The sequence below is a fragment of the Macrobrachium nipponense genome, chromosome 5, assembly GCF_015104395.2.
Source record: "Macrobrachium nipponense isolate FS-2020 chromosome 5, ASM1510439v2, whole genome shotgun sequence".
Classification (NCBI taxonomy): Eukaryota; Metazoa; Arthropoda; class Malacostraca; order Decapoda; family Palaemonidae; genus Macrobrachium; species Macrobrachium nipponense.
Window position 1 is genome coordinate 121,197,493 of NC_061107.1, and position 27,784 is coordinate 121,225,276.

At 35.4% G+C, this 27,784-nt stretch overlaps 2 protein-coding genes across 2 annotated transcripts in view; one reads left to right on the forward strand and one right to left on the reverse strand.

Moving 5' to 3' along the window:
• Window positions 1–27,784, reverse strand: part of LOC135215923 (latent-transforming growth factor beta-binding protein 4-like) — a 593,663-nt gene that overhangs the window by 90,465 nt on the left and 475,414 nt on the right. The gene's annotated exons all lie outside the window — the stretch shown is intronic.
• Window positions 14,478–27,784, forward strand: part of LOC135215324 (uncharacterized) — a 76,832-nt gene continuing 63,525 nt past the window's right edge. The window contains exon 1 of the mRNA XM_064249884.1: window positions 14,478–14,553. Within this exon, the coding sequence (XP_064105954.1) occupies window positions 14,520–14,553 (34 nt within the window). The 5' untranslated portion in view covers window positions 14,478–14,519. The remainder of the gene's footprint in view (window positions 14,554–27,784) is intronic.

Consider the following 27,784-nt stretch of genomic DNA (forward strand, 5'->3'; position numbering starts at 1 on the left):
AAATATGAAGGGGCAGAACCATTGGACAAATAACATTTACAGAAGTGGACATTAACCCTTAAACGCCGAAGCGGTACAAAAAAAAAAAAATGTCTCCCGTGTGCCGGAGGTGTTTTCAGAGAGAGCGCCGAAGCGGAAAAAAAATATTTTTTTCAAAAATTCACAGCGCGCTTAGTTTTCAAGATTAAGAGTTCATTTTTAGCTCCTTTTTTTTGTCAGTTGGCTTTGAAGTTTAGTATGCAACCATCAGAAATGAAAAGAAATTATCATTATCATATATAAATAATGCGATATATGATAGCGCAAAAACGAAATTTCATATATAATTGTATTCATTATTATATAAAGTTAAGATTTACCAGCCCAATGAGTCTAATCAGACTCTTACAGTGCTGGCCCGAAATTATTCGGGAGAAAATTATTTAAAATTACGCTCATAAAATGTTATGTCTACAACATGGAATGGTATGGAATGAAGTTAATGAATTATAATAAATTAATGATAAATGAGGGGATTATTAAGTGATATATAGGTTGGAATTAAAAATATGAATTGAACTTATAAAAGACTGAAATAGATAAAAATGACAAAAGTCATCTATTTAAAATGGTATATGTTAAATCTTATTAATCAAATTAGTCTTTTTTAAAAATATTAATATTCTATATAAAGAAAAATGATCTGATTCTGATAGTATTTCTGATAATGATTTATTGCCTAAATATAAATTTCTCTCTCTATTAAAAATTAGGCATTCACATAAAATATGCTTGACTGTTAAAATTGCATTGCACACATTGCAATGAGGGATGTTTCCCTTGTGAGTTATCATTAGATACTCGTGAGTTAGTCTTGTGTGGCCTATTCGTATCTTGTTAATATTACTTCAGCTCGTTTTTCATTTTGTACTGATGTATTTCCACAAGTCTAACATTCTGTTTGATGCACTTTAATTTATTGGTGTTTGCTTCACTATCCCACAGATTTTGCCATTTTGTTTTTATGCACTGCTTCACTGAGTTTATATAATCTGTAGCAGGCAATTTATTGTCAAAATTGGTGATTTATCCAGACTTGGCCTTTTCATCTGCCTTTTCATTACCTTGGATTCCAACATGGGCAGGAATCCAGCATATTTCAATGTTAACCCCACGTGAATATAATTTATTGATGATTTGTTTAATTTCCTTTACTAAAGGGTTCTTATGTGAGTAACTCTTGAGGGATTCAATTGCGCTTCTTGAGTCAGAATATATTACAAATGTTATTATTCAGTTTATTATTTTGTCAATTTTATTTGATTGATTGCCAATATAATTGCTGTTAACTCAGCAGTAAAAGACAGTTGCTTCAATTGGCAATGAATTCTGACTTATTTTGTATGATGACACTGCAGCACAACCAACTCCTGCAGAAGATTTGGATCCATCAGTGTATATTGCTTTATGTGGGCCTTTACTTTACTCGAATGTCTCTAATGTATACTGTTTATAGCGATCTGAAGTATAATTTTTTGCTTTTTTGATAGATATAAAGGTTAGAACATACTTTGATTTTCTTCATCATCCATGGAGGTGGAGAATTTGAGGGTGGGAGTATATTTACTCTAAGGCCAATAGATTCCAATAACCTATTAGCTCTTATTGGAAAAGGTGGTTCATGATTACTAATAAATATATCTCGCATGCCAAATAGTTTTTTTGTGGGGGAATCAGTGGACGTTATCTTTAAAGCACTTCTCATTGTTACAAGATCACGATGTACGGATAATGGGGGTTCGCCACTTTCACAACATACTGAAGTGTTTGGAGAAGATTTAAAGGCTCCACTACAAAGTCTCAAGCCTCGAGTGTGGATAGAGTCTAAGGACTTCAAGGTACTTTGTGATGCTGACCCGTAAAGGATTCCATAATCACTTGGATTAAAAACTAGGGCTTTATATATCATAAGCAATGTTTGTCTCTTAGCTCCCCAAGTAGTATGAGACAATTTTCTTATCAAATTTAAGGCACTATTACATTTATTTTTTACAAAGGCTATGTGTGCTTTCCATTAAGATGAGTGTCACAAATACCAAGCCTAAAATTTTATAGTATTAACTAAACTGAATGAGGCTATCACCTAATTTAAGATCTATGTCTTGATTCTGTTTCCATCTACTATTTTTGTAGAACATAATTGCTTGGGTTTTCTCTATAGAGAGCTTAAAGCCTACTGACAAAGTCCAGTTGTGGATGTTTTTGATAGCTTTATTAAGAATTCTTTGTAGATGACGAAGACTGCTTGAGGAATAATATATAGCAAAGTCATCTACATACAAGCTATTTTGTACTCCCTGTGGTAACTGCTTTACGATGTTATTGATAGCTAGAGCAAAAAGAGTTCCACTCAAACACTCCCTTGAGGGACTCCACAATCTAAATTGAAGGAGTCAGAATATACATTATTTATTCGTGTTTGAAAAGTTCTTTCATGGATAAAATTCTCGATAAAAATTGGTAAGTGCCCTCTAAAACCATTTTCGTGTAAGGACTTTAAAATTGAGTATCTCCAGGTCGTATCATATGCTTTTTGGATATCAAAGAATATGGCAACTGTAATTTGCTACGTTCAAAACCCTCTCCGTATATAATTTTCTAGATGGGAAAGTGAATCTAAAGTAGATCTTTCAGATTGTGAGCCAAATTGAGTTGAAGACAGAGTCTTATTCTTACGTAGGCACCAGTTTAGTCTATAATTTACCATGTTTTTTCTAGCAATTTGCACAAGCAACTTGTCAGGGATATTGGTCTATAGTTATTAGGATTGCTTGGATCTTTCCCTGGTTTGACAACTGGTATGATTATAGCATGTTTCCCATGCTTTTGGGAACCAGGTGATTTACCACCCATAAATGATTATAAAGCTTCAATAAGTATGTTTTTGCTAACAGAGCCAGGTTTTTATCATCTCAAAATTTACGTTGTCTTGGCCTGGAGCAGAAGAGTTACAGTTAGATAAAGCATATTCAAATTCCTCTTCTGTGAAAATCTGGTTATAATATATATCCTCTAATGTTTCAAAATTCAATGGAACAGCTTCTTCACGGGCTTTAATGGTTCGAAAGTGATCATCTATATTGATTATACTACAATTATTGCTTGGATGTTACGCCCTAAAATATTCGAAATGGCGTTACTATCATGTACTGGTTGGCCATTATGTATTAGTGCAGTCTCTGAGATCTAATATGAGATCCATTAATTTTCCTAAATTTTTCCCAGACTTTACTTATGAGGTTGTATCAGATATGCTAGATACATATTTTTGCCCACCATGACATTATTTTTCCTCTAATGGCTTCCCTTCTGAATCTTGCCGAGATCCGATTGTAATGAGGTTTTAGTAGACTGATTTCTATAGTAATGTCTACAAGTTTCTTGGCAGTGCTCTCAAAATTTAGAGGTCTTTTACTTATGACATTAAATCTATTATGCAGGGTTTCTAATCTTCTACCTATATATGTTTTTCTTGTATCAGGTGGGATAGTGTGTCAGACCACCAGGGTACTGAGTGTTTCTTGGGATTAGTAGTTGACTTAGGATATATTCGTCAGCAGCTGTAATTACAAAGTTTGTGAAGAAATCTACTGTCTCATCATGACCTTGTACTGCTGTAAATGGATGGATCTGGCTGGTTTTTAAATTTATACTGGTCCCAGTCTGCCTTATCTACATTATATCGTGGGACAGTTGGTGTTGGGGTATGTCCCAAACAGGATATTAAAATTGAAAATGATCACTGGTATATGGATCATCTAAAACATTCCAATCAAATCTGTCCACTATATTAGGTGAGCAAATACATAAGTCTATGGATGAAAAACTTCCATGGGATTTCGAAAAGTAAGTGCTAATGTCTCCATCATTTAAAATGCAAAGATTATGATTGTCAATCTATGCTCAATTTTGTTACCATGTGAATCGTTTCATGCAAAAGGAATTCCCATAATGGGCTGTGGGGCGTTAAAATCTCCAACTATTAAAAAATCATCACGTATATTCGGTAATACTTGAGGTAGATTTTTGTAAATCATAATTACATGAAGGTTGGTTGTAAATATTATACAAATTAAAAGTAGAGTTGTTAATATGAAGTTTAATTCCAGATAGTTGGAATTCAGAACTATTAGTCAATATATTTTCGTAAGTAATTCGGTTATTGACGTAAATTGCTGTTCCTAATGTATTCATATCAGGAACTGAATGTGATGCTAATGTATAATTGCCTATTCTCGCAGACATTTTCATTTGTATGTTGCAAGCATATTGCTATAGGTTCATATTGTTTTAATAATCTTTGAATTTCTCCTATTTGTAATCTTGTTTTTAAACCATTTACGTTCCACTGAATAATATAAGCGCGGAATGTTATTGTGGGGGAAGGCCTCTGTCAAGCAGAACATTACTTCCTCTTACTTTTGTGGTTGCATACTCGTGTAAAGCTGCAGGTTTCTTAATATTTGACTTAATGTTAAGTCTCTTTGTAACTGCTCCTTGGGACTTTTGTTTTTGTTTTATTTTTTCCAATAAATGTTCTATGCCTCTAGCACTCGATGAGCGAGTTTTAATAAGATGGTCTACACACATGCAATCTTCAGAGTGTTTTTCAAGATTTTCTGTTGGTTTTTAGTTTTGAATTTGATGAAATTATTAATCATATTAGTGAGGCTGCTTGTTGATGGAAGTGGTTTTCATGTATTCAACTGAACAATGAAACATTCATTAACATCCACATAATTTATCATGAGTGGATAAGGCATTTCTATTTTGAGTGATTGGTAGTGTATTGTTTGTTTTACTGAGACTGGGAGAGGAGTCTATTTCAACAGAGGCAGCTTGATGATGAATACTACTACTTGGTTGGGGTTGAGGATGAGTTAAGGATTTTCTTCTTTGTCCTATTATGGGTGATGGAGTTATATGGACAATGTTGTTATTTTCTAAGAAATCGTTAGTTTGTGAGGTTATTATTGTTTCAGCTTCTACTTCAATACTATCTATATTACTTTTTAGAGGATGGGAGTCCTCTTTGTTGTCAAGTTTTTTTGATTTCGGAGGGGTCCCATTTCCAGGGTCTCGCCTTTTTCCCCTTGCTCTCTGATCTGGTGGGAAATCATCAGCAATTTCTGCTGTCTCTATACATGAAGTATTGGCATCATGATCATCTAAGGATGATAGAGCAGCATATTTGTTTTTATTGTGGTTTCAGGTATTAGATTCCTACTTTCTAAACAAGCTTCAGATATTTGGGGAACCTTATTTTTTAACTCCATAATTTTATATGATGGATTTCTCGTTGGGTCAAGTATCCCTCTAACTTTTAACTCAAGCTTAGCCTCTCTTGCTGCCATTCCAGTTCTACTCATAAGAAGTTTTAATTCTGTATTATACATATAGAATGGGCATTCTTTTGACTTTGCATGGTGAGCAAGTCCACAGTTAGCACATTTAATATTTGGGCAATTCCACTCAGTTCTATGGTCTTCTGAACCACACACTGCACATATTTCTTCATTTTGGCATTTCTTGAATGTGTGACCAAATTTACAACATTTTTTACATTGTTAGTGGTTTCGGTACGTGAGGGCGTACTTCTCTGTTTTGACCAAGTATTTTAATCTTTGCTGGTAAATTTTGGCCTGTGAACTTGATTTTTACTATTTTGATGGAAACTTCTTGGTTTTTTTTTACTTGGAATTTGATATAACTCCAGATCCGTGAATTATCATATCTTAATTTTAGTGATTCTAATATAATATGCTTTCTGGTAATCTTCCTCATTTTCAATTTGGGGTAGTACAACTGTACCTTGGATATAGTTTGAGCATGTCATTGGCTTTCCACCGTTACTTTTATCCCTTGAATTTTCTTTAATGTTTCTGATATGCTTCTGACTGGGCTTTTGTTGTGGCCTCAATCAGCCATTCATTAAATTTCAGTGCTCTGAAACTCATTTCTCTGGTAGGGAGTAAGCTTAATAATTTGTTCTCTAAACATAGGAGGAAATTTTCCTCTCTGTTTTGAGAACAAGAAATCTGGACCAAATTATCTGTGCCAAAAATGTGGTCAAAATGAACTAATGTTGGGTCGGGTTTGTACATTTTTCTTTTTCTATTATTTCTTGTTAATGGCTCATATGGTGCCATCGTTGTTATGTTGGGCTTATTTTCTTGAGCGAATCCGGTAGCCAAAGTCTAATTCCGCGCTGGGGTCATCAACATTAGGGCCTAATAATGTATACATGTACACGAGAGAGATGTTTTCAGCCAGGTAGTCCTCCACCCACCATGGAGCCCAACAAGGGAGGGGTGTGGAATGTCACATTAATGGGCCACCCCTAGAGGTTACTTCCTGGTTATACACCTGATCCCCAGCACTTAAGGCGTCGTCAGTCCGTCGAGATCCGACCCAGTACTAGGGACCAAGTTTGACATAAGACTTTCCCCTCGCTCGAACACGTCAGGTACTTGAATTTTACGGGTGGAGTGGCATAAAGCCGTCCACTACACCCTCCTCCAGGTTAAAAGAGCAGTCAATTCAATAGTCTAAAACCATGCCAGAGTCGTCAACGAAAGAAGAAGAAGGAAAGGGGAAAATTTATAAGGAGGAGGAGTAAAGGAGTTAAAGGTCCCAATGTTCAGTTGGATCAGCAGAGAGTGTAGGCGTAAAAGGGGCATACTCTCTCTGCAGTGGATCCCTAAAGCCCCCCACTCGTCAAGGAGTTGGGATCAGGGGGTAATTGTATTCAAAATCGCGCTGTGCGCAAAACGGTTAAAGGTAACGAGTTACTTCTTTTTTCGTTGTAATGTACACTAAATTGCGATAATTTTGGTATATAACACATTATAAAACGATACAAGCAACACAGAAAATATTATCACAAAATAATGCATGAATTCGTAACGCACGGACGTAAACTGATATTTTTTTCAAAAATTCACCATAAAACTAAATATTGTCCTAGAGAGTTCCAATTTCTTTCAAAATGAAGACAAATGATTGAATATTACTATACTGTAAGAATATTAGCTTACAAATGCAGTTTTTTTCGACCATATCTGACTAGGTAAAGTTGACCGAATGTCGAATTTTTTATATATATATTTTTTTATATGCAATTATTTCGGAAATAAGAAAAGCTACAACCTTCAAATATTTTTCGTTTTATTCTACATGAAATTGCGCACATTTTCATATATAAAACTCTATGAAATGCCTAATATGAAACGGAGCAAATATTCCGAGAATGGAACGTACGCATTTCGGAGATTTGTGGCTGAGAATCCGCGTGCTGAGAGAAGGAAAGATTTTTTTTTAAATTCACCATAAATCTAAATATTGTGCTAGAGACTTCGAATTTGTTTCAAGATGAAGATAAAAGATAAATGACTGAATATTACTAGACTGTAAGAGTTTTAGCTTACAATTGCGTTTTTCGACCATTTCGGTAGAGTCAAAGTTGACTGAACGTGGTTTTTTTTTCTATTTATCGTGATTTATATGCAAATATTTCAAAAATGAGAAAAGCTACAACCTTCAATTATTTTTCATTGCATTCTACATTAAATTGCGCACATTTTCATATATAAAACTTTATGTAACGGCTAATTTAAAATGGTGCAGCAAACATTACCACAATCGCACTTATGATTTTTCGGAAGAGTTACCGTGCGGACGTAAAGAAAATGTTATTTTTTTCATAAATTCACCATAAATCGAAATAGTGTGCTAGAGACTTCCAATTTGTTGCAAACTGAAGGTAAATGCTTGAACTTACTAGAATATAAGCGGTTTAGCTTACAATTGCGTTTTTCGACCATTTCGGTAGAGTCAAAGTTTGACCGAAGGTTGAAAATTTGTCACTTATCATTTTTTAATATGAAAATATTTCAAAATTGATAAAAGCTACAACCATGGGTTGTTTTTTAGTTGTATTGTGCATGAAATTGCGCACATTTTCATATATAAAACTTTATGTAACGGCTAATTTAAATGGTGCAAACATTACCACAATCGCATGTATGATTTTTTCGGAAGAGTTACCGCCGGGACGTAAGGAAAAAGTTTTTTCATAAATTCACCATAAATCGAAATATTGTGCTAGAGACTTCCAATTAGTTGCAAAATTAAGTTAAATGATTGAATATTACTAAAATATTAGAGTTTTAGCTTACAATTGCGTTTTTCGACCATTTCGATAGAGTCAAAGTTGACCGAAGGTTGAAATTTTGGCACTTATCGTTATTTATATGAAAATATCTCAAAACTGATAAAAGCTACAATCATGAGTATTTTTTTGTTGTATTTTTCATAAAAATGCGCACATTTTCATATATAATACTTCATGTAACGGCTAATTTAAAATGGTACAAAAATTATGTCAAAGTGACGAATAATTTCCGAGATGTGTCACAGATACTTTTTTAGTGCGGCAAGAAAGAAATTCGCGCTTGCGCGCCTGCGTAACGATTGTAAACAAAACAACACCTTGATCCGTGAACTCCCAGCATCCCCCAAGGCGCGTGATTCAAGAGTTTTCGGCTGGTAGGCCTAAAAGTATTTTTCCGCGACAATTTTTTAAAAAAACTTTTGTTTTGTATGTCGGACGTAAAATACGTCCAGATCGCGTTTAAGGGTTTAAAAACAAAATAGACAAACTCAACAACTTCAATCTCCTGGCCCGAATGGGATTCATCCAAAAGGAATTAAAGAGCTAAAGGATTAGATAGTTACTCACCTATATAAATTCTACAGGAAAAGTGCTGAACAGAGAAAGGCACCAAAAGGATGCAAACTAGGAAATGTGCCCCCAGTTTACAAATAATTTGCCTAATTTGCCTAAGGTCAGCCGTTTGCAAGATTTTTGAGTCCATAATTGCAGATCAAATTGTGGATCACATAGATAGAACAACTTGTTGTTAAACAGCCAACACGGTTTTCAGACAAAACAGATCCTGCCTATCAAACTCTTGGAGTTTTTTTTTCATAACATGCTTGGTATTTACGACAATAGTAGAGCAATAGATGCTATACTCTACTTAGATTTCCAAAAGGCCTTTGACAAAGTTCCACACAAGATACTAATGACAAAAGTTAGAGCTTTAAGAATTGTAGGAGAAATTGCAGACTGGGTCGAAGACTGGCAAACATATAGAAAACAGAGTCTCGTAATAAATGGTGAAGAATCAGAATGGGCAGATGTAACAAGCGGAGTTTCTCAGGGTTCTGTCCTTGGCCCTCTTTTGTTTTTATTTACATTAATTGACATTGATGTAGGCTTAACTAGCAGAATGGCCAAATTTGCAGATGACACTAAATTAGGTGTAAATGCAGCAGACCCAGATGCAGTGGAAAGTTTAATAAAATGACCTAATGAGAATAGGAGAGTGATAAAAAAAAATGACAAATGCCTTTTAACGTGGATAAGTGTAAAGTGTTACAAATAGGAACAAACAACTCTCATGCCAGCTACATGCTGCTTGGGAATGACATAAACAGTGTAGAACAAGAGGAAGACCTTAAAGTCATTATTACCAAGGACTTAAAATCCACAAAACAGTGCATAAAAGCTGAAAATATGGCACAAAACTAGTGGATACATTAAGAGGCAATTCAAATACAGAAACAAGGAAACGGTGCTGCAGCTCTACATCAATAGTTAGCCCCTCATCTTGAATATGCAGTACAGTTTTGGTCGCCAACACTAAGAAAAGGCATAAATAGATTAGAAGGAGTACAAGCAAGAGCCACTAAGTTAATTCCCTCTATCAGAAAAAATAGGTTACTGAAGATGACTAGAGTCTAAACATGTACGACCTAGAAACATGACAATGCAAGGACAACAAATAGAAACATTCAAAATACTGAAAGACACAAACCTATTTACGTTAAACAATAACCAAACAAGAAATGATGGATAGAAACTAGAACTGAAGAGATACAACACATCCCACAGTGGGAACTTCTTTACATACAAGATATGTGACACATGGAATAAACTGCCACCAGAAGTTGTAAACAGCAACAGTGTGGAAGAGTTTAAAAGAAAGCTAGATAAAATCATTAAGACACTGTGAATGAACAGTAAAACCTGCTCCTACAGATAAGTGAGCACATGATGTCTCCTAGGATGGACTAACAAGTGTTTGAGACATCCTATCCTTGTAACTCCTTGTAACTCTGAATTGCCTTACTTGGACACACTTATCCTTACCTGCAAAGTGCACATTTATTCTTTCAGTAAACATAGCTATTTAATGACAGGACACATAAATAGAAGAATGAATATTTCATTGCTTTAAGGAACAGTGACCACTGCATATTCGTTTTCCTTTCTTCAAGGAGAGCACTCACATGTAATTAGCCAAACAGTGAAAGTAATTCAATCCATTTCAGGTCAATGTTCATCATTCTAAACCCAGTTTGCTCCAGAAATGGGCATCACATCAACCAAAGTTCGTAGAGCAAAACTCGCCCATGTGGACTGGGTCTAAGTCATAACGTCATTGTGTTGGTTCAATTTGTATTGCTGTCTAGTAGGGGAAGGTGTTGGTAAACTCTTCTTCTCCATTCTCCTATCAGCAAATTTTTTGCCCAAAACAAAAAAATATTTTGACTTCAGTTTTTTCTCTGGTACTGGCTTTTTTAATGGCCAACTCAGAGGGTAAGATGCCAGAAAATGTGCCAGTATTTAATTTATGGTTTCCTTTTTAAGGCCTGTTATAATGAGTTGTGGCACATTAGTGATTTTTTTCTAGAATTTTCTAGACAGTGTTATTTGCCGAGTTTTTGCCCTTTTTTTGTTTTTTTAGCAGTTATGCTAAATGGAGAGAGTTTTTTATAGTTTTTGACTATAACATGGAGTTATTCTTTGGAGAATTGGAGAGATAATTGAGATATATTATTTTGGAGAGATATTTGGAGGTATATATTATTTTGGAGTTATATTTTGAGATATAATATATGGGAGATATATTTTGGCCATTTTTGATATTTGCCAATAGTGGTATGAGCTATGTTTAGTTCAATTATTTTGCAGCCATCTTTGTTGCAAATGGAGACACATATTTGGAGATTATGGGGCAATATTTGTGAGTATGTGAGTTAGTTGCCTTGAGTGCACATTTTTTGGAGATATATATTTTTTGGAGCCTTGTTTTGTTCCACATGGAGTTATTGGGGAAATAGAGGTAAATATTTTGTATTTGCCGAAATAGAGGTGATTATTCTCTATTCTTGGAGTGGTGTCTTTTTTTTATTGATATGTGGCTATTGGAGAAATAAGAGAATAATATAATGGGGTTGGTTATTAACCAAATGGAGGAAATATTTTTATAACCGGAGTGGTGTTATTATTAATATGGTGAGATATATGGAGTTGGAATTAATCTTTGTGGGTGGTGACCCTTTTTTTTTGTGGTTATGGGAGTTTTTTTCGAGACAAGAGGAGATTTCTGTGGTTCTCTTCTTTGATTTCGGGACTATTTAGAGAGAAGTGGCATTACTGCATACGAGTCCTATGGAGATGTGTGTGCATTTTTCATGTTCACAAGTGTGTTTATTCTTGGAGAAATATAATTTGAGGCAAAGTCATGGTGAGAGAATAAGTCTTCGAGACAGTCTTTGAACAATACAGCTAAGAAAAAATAAGTTTTCACGCCTGTTTTTGCAGAAGTATTAAGTGTAATTAGCCCTGAATTAATTGTTGGTGAAATAGATATAAATAGTATGCGATCCAGAAATTGAAATATTGTGATTCTGTAGTAGCCAATGCAACAAAAGCAGCAGCAAAAGAACTTTTTTAATTACACAGCAAACGCTTGTTCGTGCTACCATATGATTTCAGAACAACAAAATAACGAAACACGTACTTATAAATAAGTTGTCTATAGTGACTTCTATAGTGACAACTTCCATATTGGCAAAATGGAAAGAAATCATTAGAGAAGAAAATGCAACGGCATAAAAATTCACATTTGAACAATGAAATCTCTTTAGTGAAAATATCATAACAATCAGCTGTGACTGGGAAGTGGCTGCGAAAAAATCAAGGTAATTTATAATAACGCACTGGAAAGAAACATCACTGAATTAAGGTTTTATATAATATATATATATATATATATATATATATATATATATATATATATATAAAAGTTTTTGCCAGAATATGAATATCAGTCCAAGGCATTATAAACTTAATCCATTTATTTCAAAACAAATAGGTAAAATGCATAGTTTTCAAGGAGTGTAGTATTTGACCTCAGACAAGTGGGAATATTTGGTTTCCAACGGGCTGTATGTGTTCGTTTGTACTGCCCTCTCTAGAGTATAGTATAATTGTAAGCTTCTACTCTATTTGTCAGTCATCTAATATATGGCTCAGCTATAATTTGGAAGCCCCTCATGATCTATGCAGTGTGTGTAATCTATCAAAATTATATTTTACCTAAAGGTCAACAATTTCACCCTGGCTCTTGCTTAAGGTAAAATCGACGAGACTAATGACTGCAGTGTACAAGATTCTTGATGCCCATTTTTTAAAACGTTATCAACATACTCGCCTTCTCAATTTCAGGTCACTGTCGAATTAAGTGCATGATTAACATGTCGTGTACGGCTCTCAGCATTCTGGTTTAACAAAGGGAACTGTTTTCTGTTTACTATATGCATCCTCTTTGTGTGTGTGTGTGTGTGTTGGGCACTCGTGCGTTTCTTGTGTTCCTTCAAGAGTGAATATAATGGCGTTCATATTATAAGTGCGAACGAATATAGTAGAGTTTCCTGCAAAAGAAACGATTGAGTTAAACGAAAATGTGAGTTAAGATATGTCAGTGATCTTGTTAGTAAGACAAATGCTTTTTGTCTTCTACCAAGCTGTTGACTCAACACTCCACCTCCTAACAACCTCCACTAACATTTCAGTGAACTCTCACGAAGCGAAGCCACTTACTCTCAGTGACCTTTTCGAACTCGATTCACGTTCTTCAATTCTCCCACTTTTCTCTCTCACTCTTCTTGATGCTTCTGCCTGGTATCCTTTCGGACTCTTAGCCGTTGTCATGACTGCATTTAACTTCAACTTTCTTCTCTTATAAGCACTTTTAAAGTGTCTTCCCTGATCCCATACATTTGCGTGTTAATGTGTACTAGCTGTGCATGCAAAGCTCCTAATGGCAATAAAGGCCTCACTTGCTCAGACAAAATTGTCCCGCGAAATTTACGACTTTGAAGTCTGAATTTGCTTTATTCATCATTTGTCATACTAACAAGATCACTGTGTGAGTGTTCATGGCAGCCACAATGATCTATTAACTTGTTGTTCTCTTGCATGTTTTGGACGCGCTTAGCACTACAAAGAATGAAGCGCAGATGAAGAAAAATTAACAAATTCTAATGCGTGTGGCATGATTTGAAAGCGCACCTAGTATGTCTTAACCATGGTGACAAGCGTATTCATATTCGTGAAGAAATCGATTAAGTTGGGAGGCTATTGTGGCTAATAAAAATACATATATATTTGGTAAAAAGATAAATATAATATAATATATATATATATACATATATATATATATATATATATATATATATATATATATATATATATATATATAATATACACACATACACTAGTTGACCAACCCGGCACTGCCTAGGGAAATCTCTGGTGACAACCGATTAACATCTCTATCTCTCTCATTACTGTTAAGATATGCTTCTCACCTCCCCTCCCTATTGGGGCTGAACTTGGACATAAGGGCTTCAGGAGTGTCACTATTCATCTCAGCTACTCAAAACTATGGATTAGACACTAATATCAGTCATTTTCGATTATTTTTAATTTCATCCACCTTCCCACCTTTTCTAATGACCCTCCTAATGGCTGAACTTGGACTTAACTGGCATTGAGTGTCAATGTTTAACCAAGCAACCTCGAAAAATATGTATTAGATAATAATATCTGTCCTTTTTATGTAATTTGTACATTTCTCCCCTTCCCACACCCCTCCCTTTGGTGGCCAGTGACGTCTTAACCTAACAGTGTTCATTCAAAGATGTTAAGTCATATGTATACTATGTTCGGTTGAAATTGCTCAATGCATTTCCAAGTGTATGTGGAACAAACACGCACATACCTACATCCATTATAATATTAATTATTATATTATATATATATAGATAAATATATATATATAGATAATATATATATATATATATACACGATATTATGAACTATTACCTTTCATGTTGAAAGAAAAAAAACAAACTAAAAAGGTGTCGTGTATCGCTCATACTAAAAGGTCAACTCATTCAAATGGTATTAAGAAACTGCTCTACATTGAAGAGATTAGTTACTCAAGTCAACAGCAATAATAGCAAGACACTTATCAACGATTAGTCCTTACTTGCCTGACAGATTCTGGAGTTTCGCCAACTGCCTCTTCAGTAACGAGATTATTCCTCTGGACGCACTCTCAATGGCCGACTCAGCTTATACTTGGGTTCACAATGGTGAGTAGATTGTTATATGTTCATATCAAATTATTATCCGACCATTTGTGTGAATGTGCGTTCAATATATCAGTTAGCTTATTCATGAAATCTGGTGTGTCCATCATTACCAAACTGGATCATAGTCTCCCCTGTAGTTTCTACAAAGAGTTTAATGAATGAATTCTCTCATTCGTTATTTGAAATTCATCCTGCTCACCGGAGTCACTGTTCCTTAAACACTCTTACCGATATTTAGAAAGAAACAATTTCACTTTGTCTTGTATAGAAATCGAAGTTTACATATCATATACATATATATAATATATATATATATATATATATATATATATATAGTACTATTATATAATATATATAATAGATAGATAGTATTATATATATATAGTATAGATATATAAAGATATATATATATATATATATATATATATATATATATATATATATATATATATATATTATAGATATATATATATATAGATAATAGATAGATAGTGATAGATATAATATATATATCTAATATATATATAATAGATATATATATATATCTTATATAGATAGTTATAGATTAGTAGATCTATACTAGCATATATATATATAATATATCCATATATATATATATATATATATATCTATATATCCCACATATATATATCTATATATATATTATAGGATATATATATATATATATATATATGGAGGTATATATATATATATATTTTTACGTATGAGCCCGGCCTTGAGAGAGGCTCCGATACGTAAACAGGAAATAAATGAGGGAAAATAAAGGAAATTTACTTGAACTTACCGTAAAAGGATTTATAGAGATATTTATTCTAGAGGAAAGGTCACCAGAAACTTTACAGCTATTTATTTACAAGAGGCCCTTACTGGCCTGGATAAAAGTAAATGCAGCGTCCACACGTTGGGACCCATATATCTCTCACAAATGGATAGCTGGCTAAAATGTGATTCAAGTAATGAGAGCTAGGTTTCATAATTTTGCGGAATGCAACACTTGCGGGCAGATAGACTTGACACGTGACTCAGGGAATCTGGAAAAGAATCCCAGATTAGACAAGATCAAAGAAAAAAGGATTTATTGCCCAATTTCAATTATTCAGTTTCTCTAACATGGGGAAAAGGAACCACAATGTTTCACTGAGGTATGCAATGACTTCATTTGTCTGGGACGATCACACAAGGGGAAGCATGCGGCCATGAGGCAGTGAGAGGAAACAAAGGGATGAGTTCATTTGGTATAGAAGGTTGAATTGGGAAAATGGGGAGTAATTAGGCACTAGGATGTAAGGGACTGGCAATATGCTGTTTGCACAAGATGTACGTGATATCCATGTTCAGTAGATCTTTGTAGAAATGAGGCCTGGCTTTGTCTCAGGTCTGGGTCTCTTGGCGCGCCACTAACGCCATGGATAGGCCTAAATGGAAGGTGGGTGGGGTGGTCGAACATCCGTCCGAGGTCACGAACTGTAGCTGTCTGAGGCAGATCGCAGGCGTCTTGCCTGGGAGTTGGGGGTCAGCTTAACCCCCCACGAGCAGGGCAAATCCTGGAAACTGAACATAACAGCCAGCAGAGGGTTCACAGGAAAAAGAGCTTAAGATAGGCCTAAGAAGTACCAGTCTGCCTACATCCTTCCCTTTGAGATACGTCCCTAAAGCTGACAAAAGACTATATTCTCCCTTCTCACAGGAAATTCCCTATCCCTGGCTGGCGTGTTTTGGTTTCCCGCCTAAAATCAGCTGATATTTGGAGGGATATGGCTGCCGTTTTACAAAGCAAAATAATGAATTAATTACTGGGTAGACGAAGAGATCTATAAACGTAGATATATATATATATATATATATATATATATATATATAATATATAAATAAAGATAAATGCCACGAAGGAAAAATAAACGAAGGAGTCTGCAAGATCTTTCGACTTAGAAGTCCTTTACTGAAGCAGATACTGACAAAAATACGAGAAAAAGACAATACAAGAAGGTTCGTATAACTGACAGATAGGGATTATAAAGGGATTAGTACCTAGAATCCGACACACCATGGAAGATAAGAAACCTTCCAAACAAGCATAAACAAAGGGTGCAATTAAAGGTTTAAGACAATCATCTCAGATACAATCTCCAGACAATTAAAGGATTATAGTTGACAGCTATTCGGAACCTGGTAAACCACTATACACAAAACATGACAGACATACATTACAATAAAATTTTTAATAACTCTAAGGCAACTGATTTTATTTAAGTCAGTAATTATATATTTGAGGTCATTCTTAAACATGTTACAGATACAAGGGTCTAAATGAAAAAGGCCACCACTAACATTGAAATTACAATGAAAAATAAGTTGTATTAAAGCAGATTCTAAAAGATTTCGTGATAAGACATCTCTTGACCGTGCAATTACTGAACTGTCAATCCAATTAATTCGGTGGTTGTTTTCACTTAAATGAATAAATAATGCATTAGATTTTTGCCCAGTTTTTACAGAGTATTTTATGCTGGCTTAGCCTTACTTCTAAGCCCTTGCTGGACTGTCCGAGATAGAATGAGGGACAATCCATACAAGGAATATATTATGTTGTTGCTTTCTCTGGGGCCATTTTTTATTAACATTCTTTTTAGTGTGTTATTATAGGAAGAAACAAGGTTGACATTAAAAGCTTTAACAATGGTTTAATGGTTTCAAATCCGTTAAAATAAGGCAAAATGAGAATGTTCTTAGAATTTTCTTTCTGTGTGTTATTTTCAGTATAAAACTTTTATGGGCTTTATTATAACAAATGTCTAATATATGTGAAGGATAGCATAAATCTTTCCCTATTTTTCTTATGTATTCAATTTCTTGATCCAAATATTGTGGACAGACAATTCGCAATGCTCGTAAAAACATAGAGGAAAAAATTGATATTTTTATATTAAGATGGTGGCCTGAGAAGAAATGAACATAAGTTAAGTTGTTAGTCGGTTTCCTATAAATACTGAATTTACATTGAAATGGTTCTCTATGTATCAAAACGTCTAAGAAAGGGAGGCAATTGTCTTTTTCTAATTCTAGAGTAAACTTAATCGATGGTACCTGGTTATTTAATTTAGAGAGTAAATCATTTACAATCAATTACCGACAGGAAGAACAGCTACACATCATCAACGTAACGATACCACTTTACAGGAATATGAATGATATTAGGTAAGTAGCGTTTTCAAAAGAATTCCATATACAGGTTTGGGAGCAATGGTGATAAAGGATTTCCCATTGCCATGCCAAAAATTTGTTGATAAAATTCACCATTGAATATAAACTTACAATCACAAATGCACAACTCGTGAGTGAAATAATGTGACTTATAGGTAGAGGTAATTTATGCTGAGTTAGTTCATTGCTAAGATATTCTAAATAGAGTCTTTAGGGACTTTAGTAAAAAGAGAACATACGTCAAAACTAACGAATCTATCAGTAGGGCAAAGAGCAATTTTGTATAATTTATCAACTAAATCTAGAGAATTATATATATGAGAATCAGAGATGGTTCCAAGTAACGGGGACAAGATCTTAGTGATATATTTCGAGAGTTTTAAATGAAATTGAACCAACAGTACTGATAATAGGCCGCATAGGGTTTATTTCTTTGTGCGTTTTGACTAATCCATATAAGTAAGGTAGCGAAGGAGATTTGACTGACAATTTGCCTAGTAGTTCTGTTTATCTTTAAGGCAAATTGTCAGTCAAATCTCCTTCGCTACCTTACTTGTATGGATTAGTCAAAACGTACAAAGAAAATAACCCTATGCGGCCTATTATCAGTACTGTTGGTTCAATTTCATATAAACTCTCGAAATATATCACTAAGATCTTGTCCCCGATACTTGGAACCATCTCCGATTCTCATATATATAATTCTCTAGATTTAGTTGATTAAATTATACAAAATTGCTCTTTGCCCTACTGATAGATTCGTTAGTTGTTTTGACGTATGTTCTCTTTTTACTAAAGTCCCTATAGACTCTATTTTAGAATATCTTAGCAATGAACTAACTCGGCATGAATTACCTCTACCTATAAGTCACATTATTTCACTCACGAGTTTGTTTGCATTTGTGATTGTAAGTTTATATTCAATGGTGAATTTTATCAACAAATTTTTGGCATGGCAATGGGAAATCCTTTATCACCATTGCTCCCAAACCTGTATATGGAATTCTTTGAAAAACGCTACTTACCTAATATCATTCATATTCCTGTAAAGTGGTATCGTTATGTTGATGATTGATGTGTAGATGTTCTTCCTGTCGGTATTGATGTAAATGATTTACTCTCTAAATCAAATAACCAGGTACCATCGATTAAGTTTACTCTAGAATTAGAAAAAGACAATTGCCTCCCTTTCTTAGACGTTTTGATACATAGAGAACCATTTCAATGTAAATTCAGTATTTATAGGAAACCGACTAACAAACTTAACTTATGTTCATTTCTTCTCGGCCACCAGTCTTAATATAAAAAATATCAATTTTTCCTCTATGTTTTTATGAGCATTGCGAATTGTCAGTCCACAATATGTGGATCAAGAAATCGAATACATAAGAAAAATAGGGAAAGGATTTATGCTATCCTTCACATATATTAGACATTTGTTATAATAAAGCCCACAAAAAGTTTTATACTGAAAATAACACACAGAAAGAAAATTCTAAGAACATTCTCATTTTGCCTTATTTTAACGGATTTGAAACCATTAAACCATTGTTAAAGCTTTTAATGTCAACCTTGTTTCTTCCTATAATAACACACTAAAAAGAATGTTAATAAAAAATGGCCCCAGAAGAAAGCAACAACATAATATATAAAATTCCTTGTATGGATTGTCCCTCATTCTATCTCAGACAGTCCAGCAACGCTTAGAAGTAAGGCTAAGCCAGCATAAATACTCTGTAAAAACTGGGCAAAAATCTAATGCATTATTTATTCATTTAAGTGAAAACAACCACCGAATTAATTGGATTGACAGTTCAGTAATTGCACGTCAAGAGATGCTTATCACGAAATCTTTTAGAATCTGCTTTAATACAACTTACTTTTCATTGTAATTTCAATGTTAGTCGTAGTCTTTTTCATTTAGACCCTTGTATCTGTAACATGTTTAAGAATGACCTCAAATATATTAGTTACTGACTTAAATAAAAATCAGTTGCCGAGAGTATTAAAAATTTTATTGTAATGTATGTCTGTCATGTTTTGTGAATATGGTTTTGTTTACCAGGTCCGAATAGCTGTCACCTATAATCCTTTAATTGTCAGGAGATTGTATCTGAGATGATTGTCTTAAACCTTTAATTGCACCCTTTGTTTATGCTTGTTTGGGAAGGTTTCTTATCTTCCAGGTGTGTCGGATTCTAGGTACTAATCCCTTTATAATCCCTATCTGTCAGTTATACGAACCTTCTTGTATTGTCTTTTCTCGTATTTTTGTCAGTATCTGCTTCAGTAAAGGACTTTTAAGTCGAAAGATCTTGCAGACTCCTTCGTTTATTTTTCCTTCGTGGCATTTATCTTTATTTATGGATTTATCACGTTCCTAACTACTTTCGTGATTCAGTTATACATATAGATATATCTCTCTCTCTCTCTCTCTCTCTCTCTCTCCTCTCTCTCTCTCTCTCTCTATATATATATATATATATATATATATATATATATATATATATATCTAAGTATATATATATATCTGATGCGTATGCATTTTTAAGCTGGAGGCTGTCCGTACTGTTGCCAGGGGCAGTTTGAAGTATATATATATATATATATATATATATATATATATATATATATATAATATATATATATATAACTCCCTCTCTTTTGACAAAACTACACAAATTAACAATTCTTACCTGTGGCAGCAGGCGGCACCCTCTATCTGCAAGCATGTCACTAGGCTATTAAGCTCACATAAATACAAAATAAACTATTTGTTACCCAAAGCAGATGAACATAAAATAGAGTACACTGATTAATAAGTCTAGTGATAAAACCCAAGTCTGCCCCACAAAGAAAACTATTTTTGGTATCATTTCCCTCTCCTGGCTAAGTATTCACTCCCAGACCCAAAATGTCAATTGTTTCATTGTATTAGTCAAGATAGAGAATCCCGTTTCTAATATCATGGATAGAGCCCATCTGTAATAAAGATACATAACACAATATTAAGTAAGAGATACACTTCACACTTCTCTCTTTTCAAAGGCAATATTAAGTTAAGAAATACATTTCACACTTTCTCTCTTTTAAAGGCAACTGTTTCTTAGTCATTTAAAATATGTGCCATAAACCTTTAAGATGGGGTTTTCCCTCCCGACACCTGGCGTTCACTCAACTGTCTTTCTTCCTATCACAACAGGAAAGTGGTCTTTCCCCAAGTGCCTCGATCGGTCAGACCTGTGACATCCGTACAAACGAATGTACTACCCACCACACTTCAAACGGCCCTGGCTACAGTACGGACAGCCTCCAGCTTAAAAATGCATACGCATCAGATTCCTTCATTCAAGGAAGTCATCTCTACAGCTCACTCTGTCTCCAAGCAAGGGCACATGATATGTAATTCACTAACACATCAATTCACACCTCTAAGATGGCTTGGCCACCTGTCCTTTGTGCACTCCTGTCGCACACCTCATCAGCAACTAATGCACAATGTATCAACTTGCCACATGATTTAGGGCTACCTCCGTTGCTGGAGCCCTCGTGCCTCGCCGGATGACAGAAGTCAAAAGAACTCCTAGCGCACAAATTGTGATCAGTATAGCACCTAGCATAATCACTAACATTGGTATTGTGTAACGTTCATTGATGTAAAGCTCATCCTCGTCACTAAGATAAGCAGAACTTGACGAATAGTTGTAGATGCTGGTCGAGTACGTAAACCAACTCAAAACAACTCAGCACACACCGTTATTCAGCGTCTGCTACCCTTGTAGATTTGACGTTTTCTACTGAAGGAAACGTGGTCACCACCCCGTTGTCAAGGAAGTATCCCGTGACTTCCATGCAAGTGCTACTCGCACCCGCCTCATAGAAGATTGTAGACTCCTGATTTATCCCAGAACGTATCCTGAGATGATATACTCAAGACATCACATCCGTTGCAAAGGCAGTCCATAGAATCGCCATTCGTGGGTAGACTCGGCTCGACCTCTGGTACTGTAGAACAAAGTAGTTTCCATCGTCACCATCACATGAAGTTGGGAATTCTCTAAAGTCATCGTGTGTCCGTATTTAAAAGGTCTACATGGTCATAAAATAACTAAAGACTCGCTTTACCCCACAAATCCGTCATTAATTAATATACTCAATCTCCTAGTCAAATATTAAAAATTTCCCACTAAACAAAATATAATCTTTACCCACTGAATCCTCACAAGTAATCCCATATCTGAAAAACACACTATCAAAAGAGAACCCATAATGTCTAACAGCAAAAACCCCTTTTATCGTTTATATAACTAACCTCCATGAAATATAATGCCGAACACCCCTTCTATCTAACTCACATACCCCGACAAATTATATTTCCTATCTAAAATAGAAATGCTATTTAGAGCTTAACACCAATTACGACATCTCTCGTAGGAAAAGAAAAAAAAAAAGAAAAAAAAAAGATAATAACAACAATAGCGAGTGGACTTTCCCCCATTACACAGCGCACTAAGAGAAGAAAAAACATATATAATTCAATATCTTTCCCAAAATGCAATATGCACCGTTACAGAATTTGCTACCGCAATAATCCCATCAACCAGAAACGACCGGAAAAGAACTCCCTTACAAAAACACTCCGTGGAATGCCATAGTCAACAGAGAATAGTGCAAATCTCCGAGTAATCAACTCTAAAGGGAAAAATCAGCACCGGAGTCATCACAACATTATTAGCAAAAATCCACCTGTGAACACCTCAGGTGCTTCAAACAGCACAACAGATTTGTCTAGTCAGACTTGCAATGCCCATAAACCGTATCTCCAAAAAAAAAATTCTATACTGACACCACATAATCACATTCCGCAAACTTATCATCAGGATATTACCAAGGTGCCCCCCCAAAAATTGTCCTTAAATCATAACTCCCCATGACATTACCCCAATTACATAAAACCCCAATGTCACCTATTCGGCTCGTAAAACCACAGAAATTCAGCCCCAAATATCATACACACAGGAATTATCACATGTTTATCATCACGTTACTCAGCTAAAACAAAAATTTGCCGTATTTCCAAACAACTTCCCACGTAAAATATTAACCCCAAAATCTTACGCCAAAACGCCGCAGATTTGCGCTTAATAAGAAAAAAAAACAGAAGGAAATGAAAGAGAAAAAAAAACGTGAAAGCATTTTGCCACCAAATTGCAAAAAAACAGACAGCAAGAAAAAAAAAAGAAAAAAAATTGCGCAACAATATATTAATCACCACAAGCAATTCTTTTCAATTTCGAGATATGTGTTAACCTCGACCGACCTGGTTTTTCCTCTAAGACTACAAGTCTATTTCCAATTTTCTCCTCAATGACTTTAAAAGGACCTTCAAACTTCGGGCCTAATTTGTAGTTTAGTTCATTTCTCACATTAAGTTTTAAGAATACCTTGTCTCTGACATTGATCTTGGGATCATATGTTTTACCAATACTTTTCTGTACCATTCCTCTGGTTGTGAATTCGAGATTACAGCTGGGACAAGCATGTCTCTCTCTCGCTGTGGATACCAAAGCCTCAATCGTATCCTCCCCATGATGAGGTATAGTTAGCATATCAAATGTGACTCGTGCTGGGCAACCAAACAAAGCTTCAAATGGAGACATTTTAATGGAATCACTAACCATAGTGTTAATACTATGTCTAACAACATCAACATATCTGTCCCAATTCTTATCATTACCACCTACAGTTTTCCTGAGAGCCTCGAGCACTTTCCCGTTTGCTCGTTCACACAACCCATTAGCCTCAAGTCTGTATGGAATAATTGTTACTTTCTGTATCCCCATGACTTCCGCTAAACATTCCAACGTTTTGTTCACAAATTCTCTACCATTGTCGGTCAATAGAACTTTGGGTGAGCCGTATCTGCAAATGATACCATTGAAAAATGCTACGGCTACTTCTTCAGCCGTTTTATGCTTAAGTGGGAAAATTTCTACTATCCTTGTAAGTTCATCTATTATCACTAACAAGTACTTGTTCACATACCTAGACTCACAAAAATTCCCCAGGATATCCATATGTATTCTCTGAAAAGGTCTACTCGGTATAGGATATGGTCCTAATTTGCATGAAGTTATTCTTGTAGGCTTACATGTGTTGCACACTGTACAATTCCTCACAAAATTTTCCACATCTTTCCCCATGTTTTTCCAAATGTATTTAGCATGAACCTCATCATACGTTTTTTTTTATTCCCAGGTGTGGACTACTGAACCTGCAATGAACTATAACCAAAACCACTGGAATTAGGACTTTCAGAATTACGATCTGCGTCATATCTCCTTTACTTTCACTGGTTCTCAATTTATATTTAATTTTCCTAACCAATAGATTACCTTCTAACTTCAAACCCGAAAAAGGCAACTTATAACGTTTCCTGACTAATTCCCCTCTAAGAAATGCTTTCTCGTCTGCTAGAATCTCGTCTTCAGCTTGCCTTTTCTCTATGAGACCCATATCCCATTGTATAGCCTTGCTAGTGACTTGCGCAACTTGGAATCCTTTCGTGTCGTGAAAACTTCTACTAAGAGCATCTGCAACTACGTTTAATTTTTCCCCTATATATTTGAGCTTTGCATCAAAATCTCTGATAGTCAAAAACCATCGAGCTCTTTAAGGCAACAAATTGGGTTTATTAAAAAGATCTAATAATGGCTTATGGTCTGTAAGAACTTCTACTTTGTTCCCATCAGTAACATTTAAAATGAACTAAGCTCAACACTATTGCAAAGGCTTCTTTATCTATGGTAGCCATTGATCACTCGTTGCTACCCTCCTAAGTACTTCTGTAAGCACTTCCAGGAGTTGCACGATCGTGTCTGTTGCGACCAATATGTCATCCATATACACAAAAACATTTTTGCCCAATAACCCATGCAAAACTGTGTTCACCAACCTGGTAAAAGTCTTCGGACTGCCCGATAAACCGAAAGGCATTCTCATAAATTCATAGTGTCCCTTGGGCACTGAAAAAGTGGTATATTCCTTGCTACTTTCACTAAGAACACCTGCAAAAAACCCTGCGCCAAACCAATTCATGACTGGATAGCGGTCAGGGATCGTCTTTTCATTTAAACGTCTAAAATCGACGCATACGCGGACAGAATCGTCCTTCTTAGGCACCGCTAACTAGGGAAAGTTGTAAGGAGACACGCTAGGTCTAATGATTCCGTCTTCCTCCCATCTAATGACCTCTTTCTCTACCTGTCCTCTGATTTTGAAAGGTATGCGATATGCAGGAATATACATAGGTCTTGTGCCACTCTCCAAATTTACCTTATTCTCTAACACATTAGTCAACCCCAATTTATCATCTTGTAAGGCTACCCTATCCCCAAATTCTGCCAAGAGCTCGCTTACCACTTCAACATGTTCACTATAAAGGGATTTTGACGAAGGAAAAATCTATTTCAGGGGAGGACCTGTGTCGCCCGGTGAAAAATCCCTGTAGCTCATTTTTCAAGTATAAATATACCCTAAATATACCAGAGAAAAAGCCAGCATGGTATGCTGAAGTTACTACCCTCAGCGCGAGCACCCCAAGGGGCGTCGGTATAAAGTATAGGGGCGAAGTGGAAGCCACTACTCACAGGGCCTCTGCCACTCAGAAGATTCCTCCTCCAAAACCCCTCCCTGGTGGGAGCCGTTGCAAGCGTCACCCACCTTACCTTCCTCTCGCTACTACTACTAATACCCACATGCGTCCCTCATTCCTGGAATAGACCTCCAAGCTTGGATTGACCAAGGGTGGGGGAAAAAGAAAGAAGGGTTGGGTTCACCGGGCAACACAGGTCCTCCCCCAGAAATAGATTTTTCCTTCATCAAAATCCCTTTTCTGGGTTCGCCCTGTGTCTGCTGGTGAAAACGTATCAGAGAATTTCCATCCAAGCTAAACAGATATCAAACCGTTGTATAAATGGGGGTTAATGAAACCTAAGGTTCATATAAAATTTAAATTTAAAGTTCAAAAGTAAGGCAAATTTGTCTTATATACTACTTAAACTACTTAAGACTAGTAAATACAAGAAAATACATGATAATGTATATTAAGGGGGCCGGCCGGCTAATGCCATTTTTTAAGGACAGGATTTTGATATTCATACCACTTAATAAGGTGACTTGGGACATCTCCAAACTGCATATGATTTTTGCCTCTGACCTTCGGTTTGTGACGCCAGGGCGATTTATCCCGAAAATCAACCATTTTCAAATTCTATCTCCTCCCTTGATATTTAATATTAAGACCTGGGATTACTACCATATATAGACTTGATGTAGACCTCCAATCGAATGGCGAGTTTTTTTTTCTAAAAGTCATTTTTTTGCTAGATATGAATTTTTCAATATGGTAAAAAAATAAATCAGGAGAAAAAAATTTATAAAAAAAAGACGAAACAAAAATTGGAAAAAAGGGCTCTATTTGATTGTTCTATAATGTCTTTCTGAGTTATATACCAAATTCCAATGTTATAGCTTTAAAATTAAGTGAGAAGATAGATTTTGAAGGTCAATAAGTATAGTTTTGAGATACGGGCATTCAAAGTTTTCCTTCGTATTTCTATAAAGACAATGTTAATAAATAAGGATTATTATGAGTGTTTATTTCTTTTTTGTGTATTAATAAACCAAAACTATTTTATTTATCATAATTTAATCATAAATGGTGATCCCTTTGCTCATATATCGCAGCATGGGGCACTGCTTGAGGCAAGATGGGGCACTCCTTCCTATGCAATTCTCTCTCTCCCCTTCACTAACTCGGCTTATTACTGCGAATTTTCTTCTTCTGTATGTTAGCGAGATGTTTTCCTTGTATTTTCCTCTTTGGCATGATGAAATTCTTGCCCGAAACAAAGATAAACAAACGTAAATGCAAGAGAATGTCAAGAGGTGAAACTCGAAGGTGTACTCTTTTTTTACAAAGACAATTTAATAAATCATGATTATTATGAATTTCATATTCCATTTTGGGTATTAGAAAACCAAAACTTTGTTATTTATCATAAATGAAGATCTCTTTGCTCAAATATCGTAGCCTTGGGCACAGTGTGACGTGTGCTGTCAAGCAAGACGGGGCGTTACTAAGCAACCCTCCCCTCTCTCTTCACTAACTACGCGTATATTATGATATTCTGTAATAATACTAGAGCGATTTTTCTTCGTCTGTATGTTAGCGAGATGTTTTCCTTGTCTTTTCCTCATTGGCATGATGAAATTCTTGCCGAAACATACATAAACGCAAGCGAATGTCCGAGGTAAAATGGAACGTGTAGACTACTTGAAGTCTGTGATTGCACTAATTCATGACTGGACTTGGTAGCTGAGCCTGAACTCTCCTTCTCGACTCGGGGAATGTCTACAGATGCAAATTTCTTTCCTCCAATTCTTGTTTGATTAATAATTATCAAAATTTACGATAATAGAAGAAATATTGCATTTTCTTGTACGGATCAATGTTTTAGGCTTATTGAGTTACGTTAATTAATTACCCTGTAACTACGAAAGTAAGAGGAATTTTGACGAAATATTTCGTATACGTATTCTCAATTGCCATATGAAGCTCCATGAATTTTTTCATGACTTTGCATTTTTCGCCCTATACCACCATATATAGGGTTTCCGGCCGGCCCCCTTAAGGCATCTGAGTAAATAGGACGGATATGTACACGATGGTTTCGCAAATCCAATATGGTTTCACCACCGATATTGCAACACTATATACATGTTCCGATGGCGGGATGGTCAAGGCCCAGCCGGCCCGGAAAAGAGAGGTTGGTGGGGAACACAAGCGAGTCAGGTAGGAAGGAGAGAGTATTAGGGAAAGAACTAACAAAAGGGCTATAAGTTTGAAGAACTCGGTTATTCAGGAGAGATTATGCTCCCTGCAGCCACTGTTGGGAATTTAAGGGCCTCTAAGGTTTTGAGATAGTGGCGTTTAAATACTGCTGGA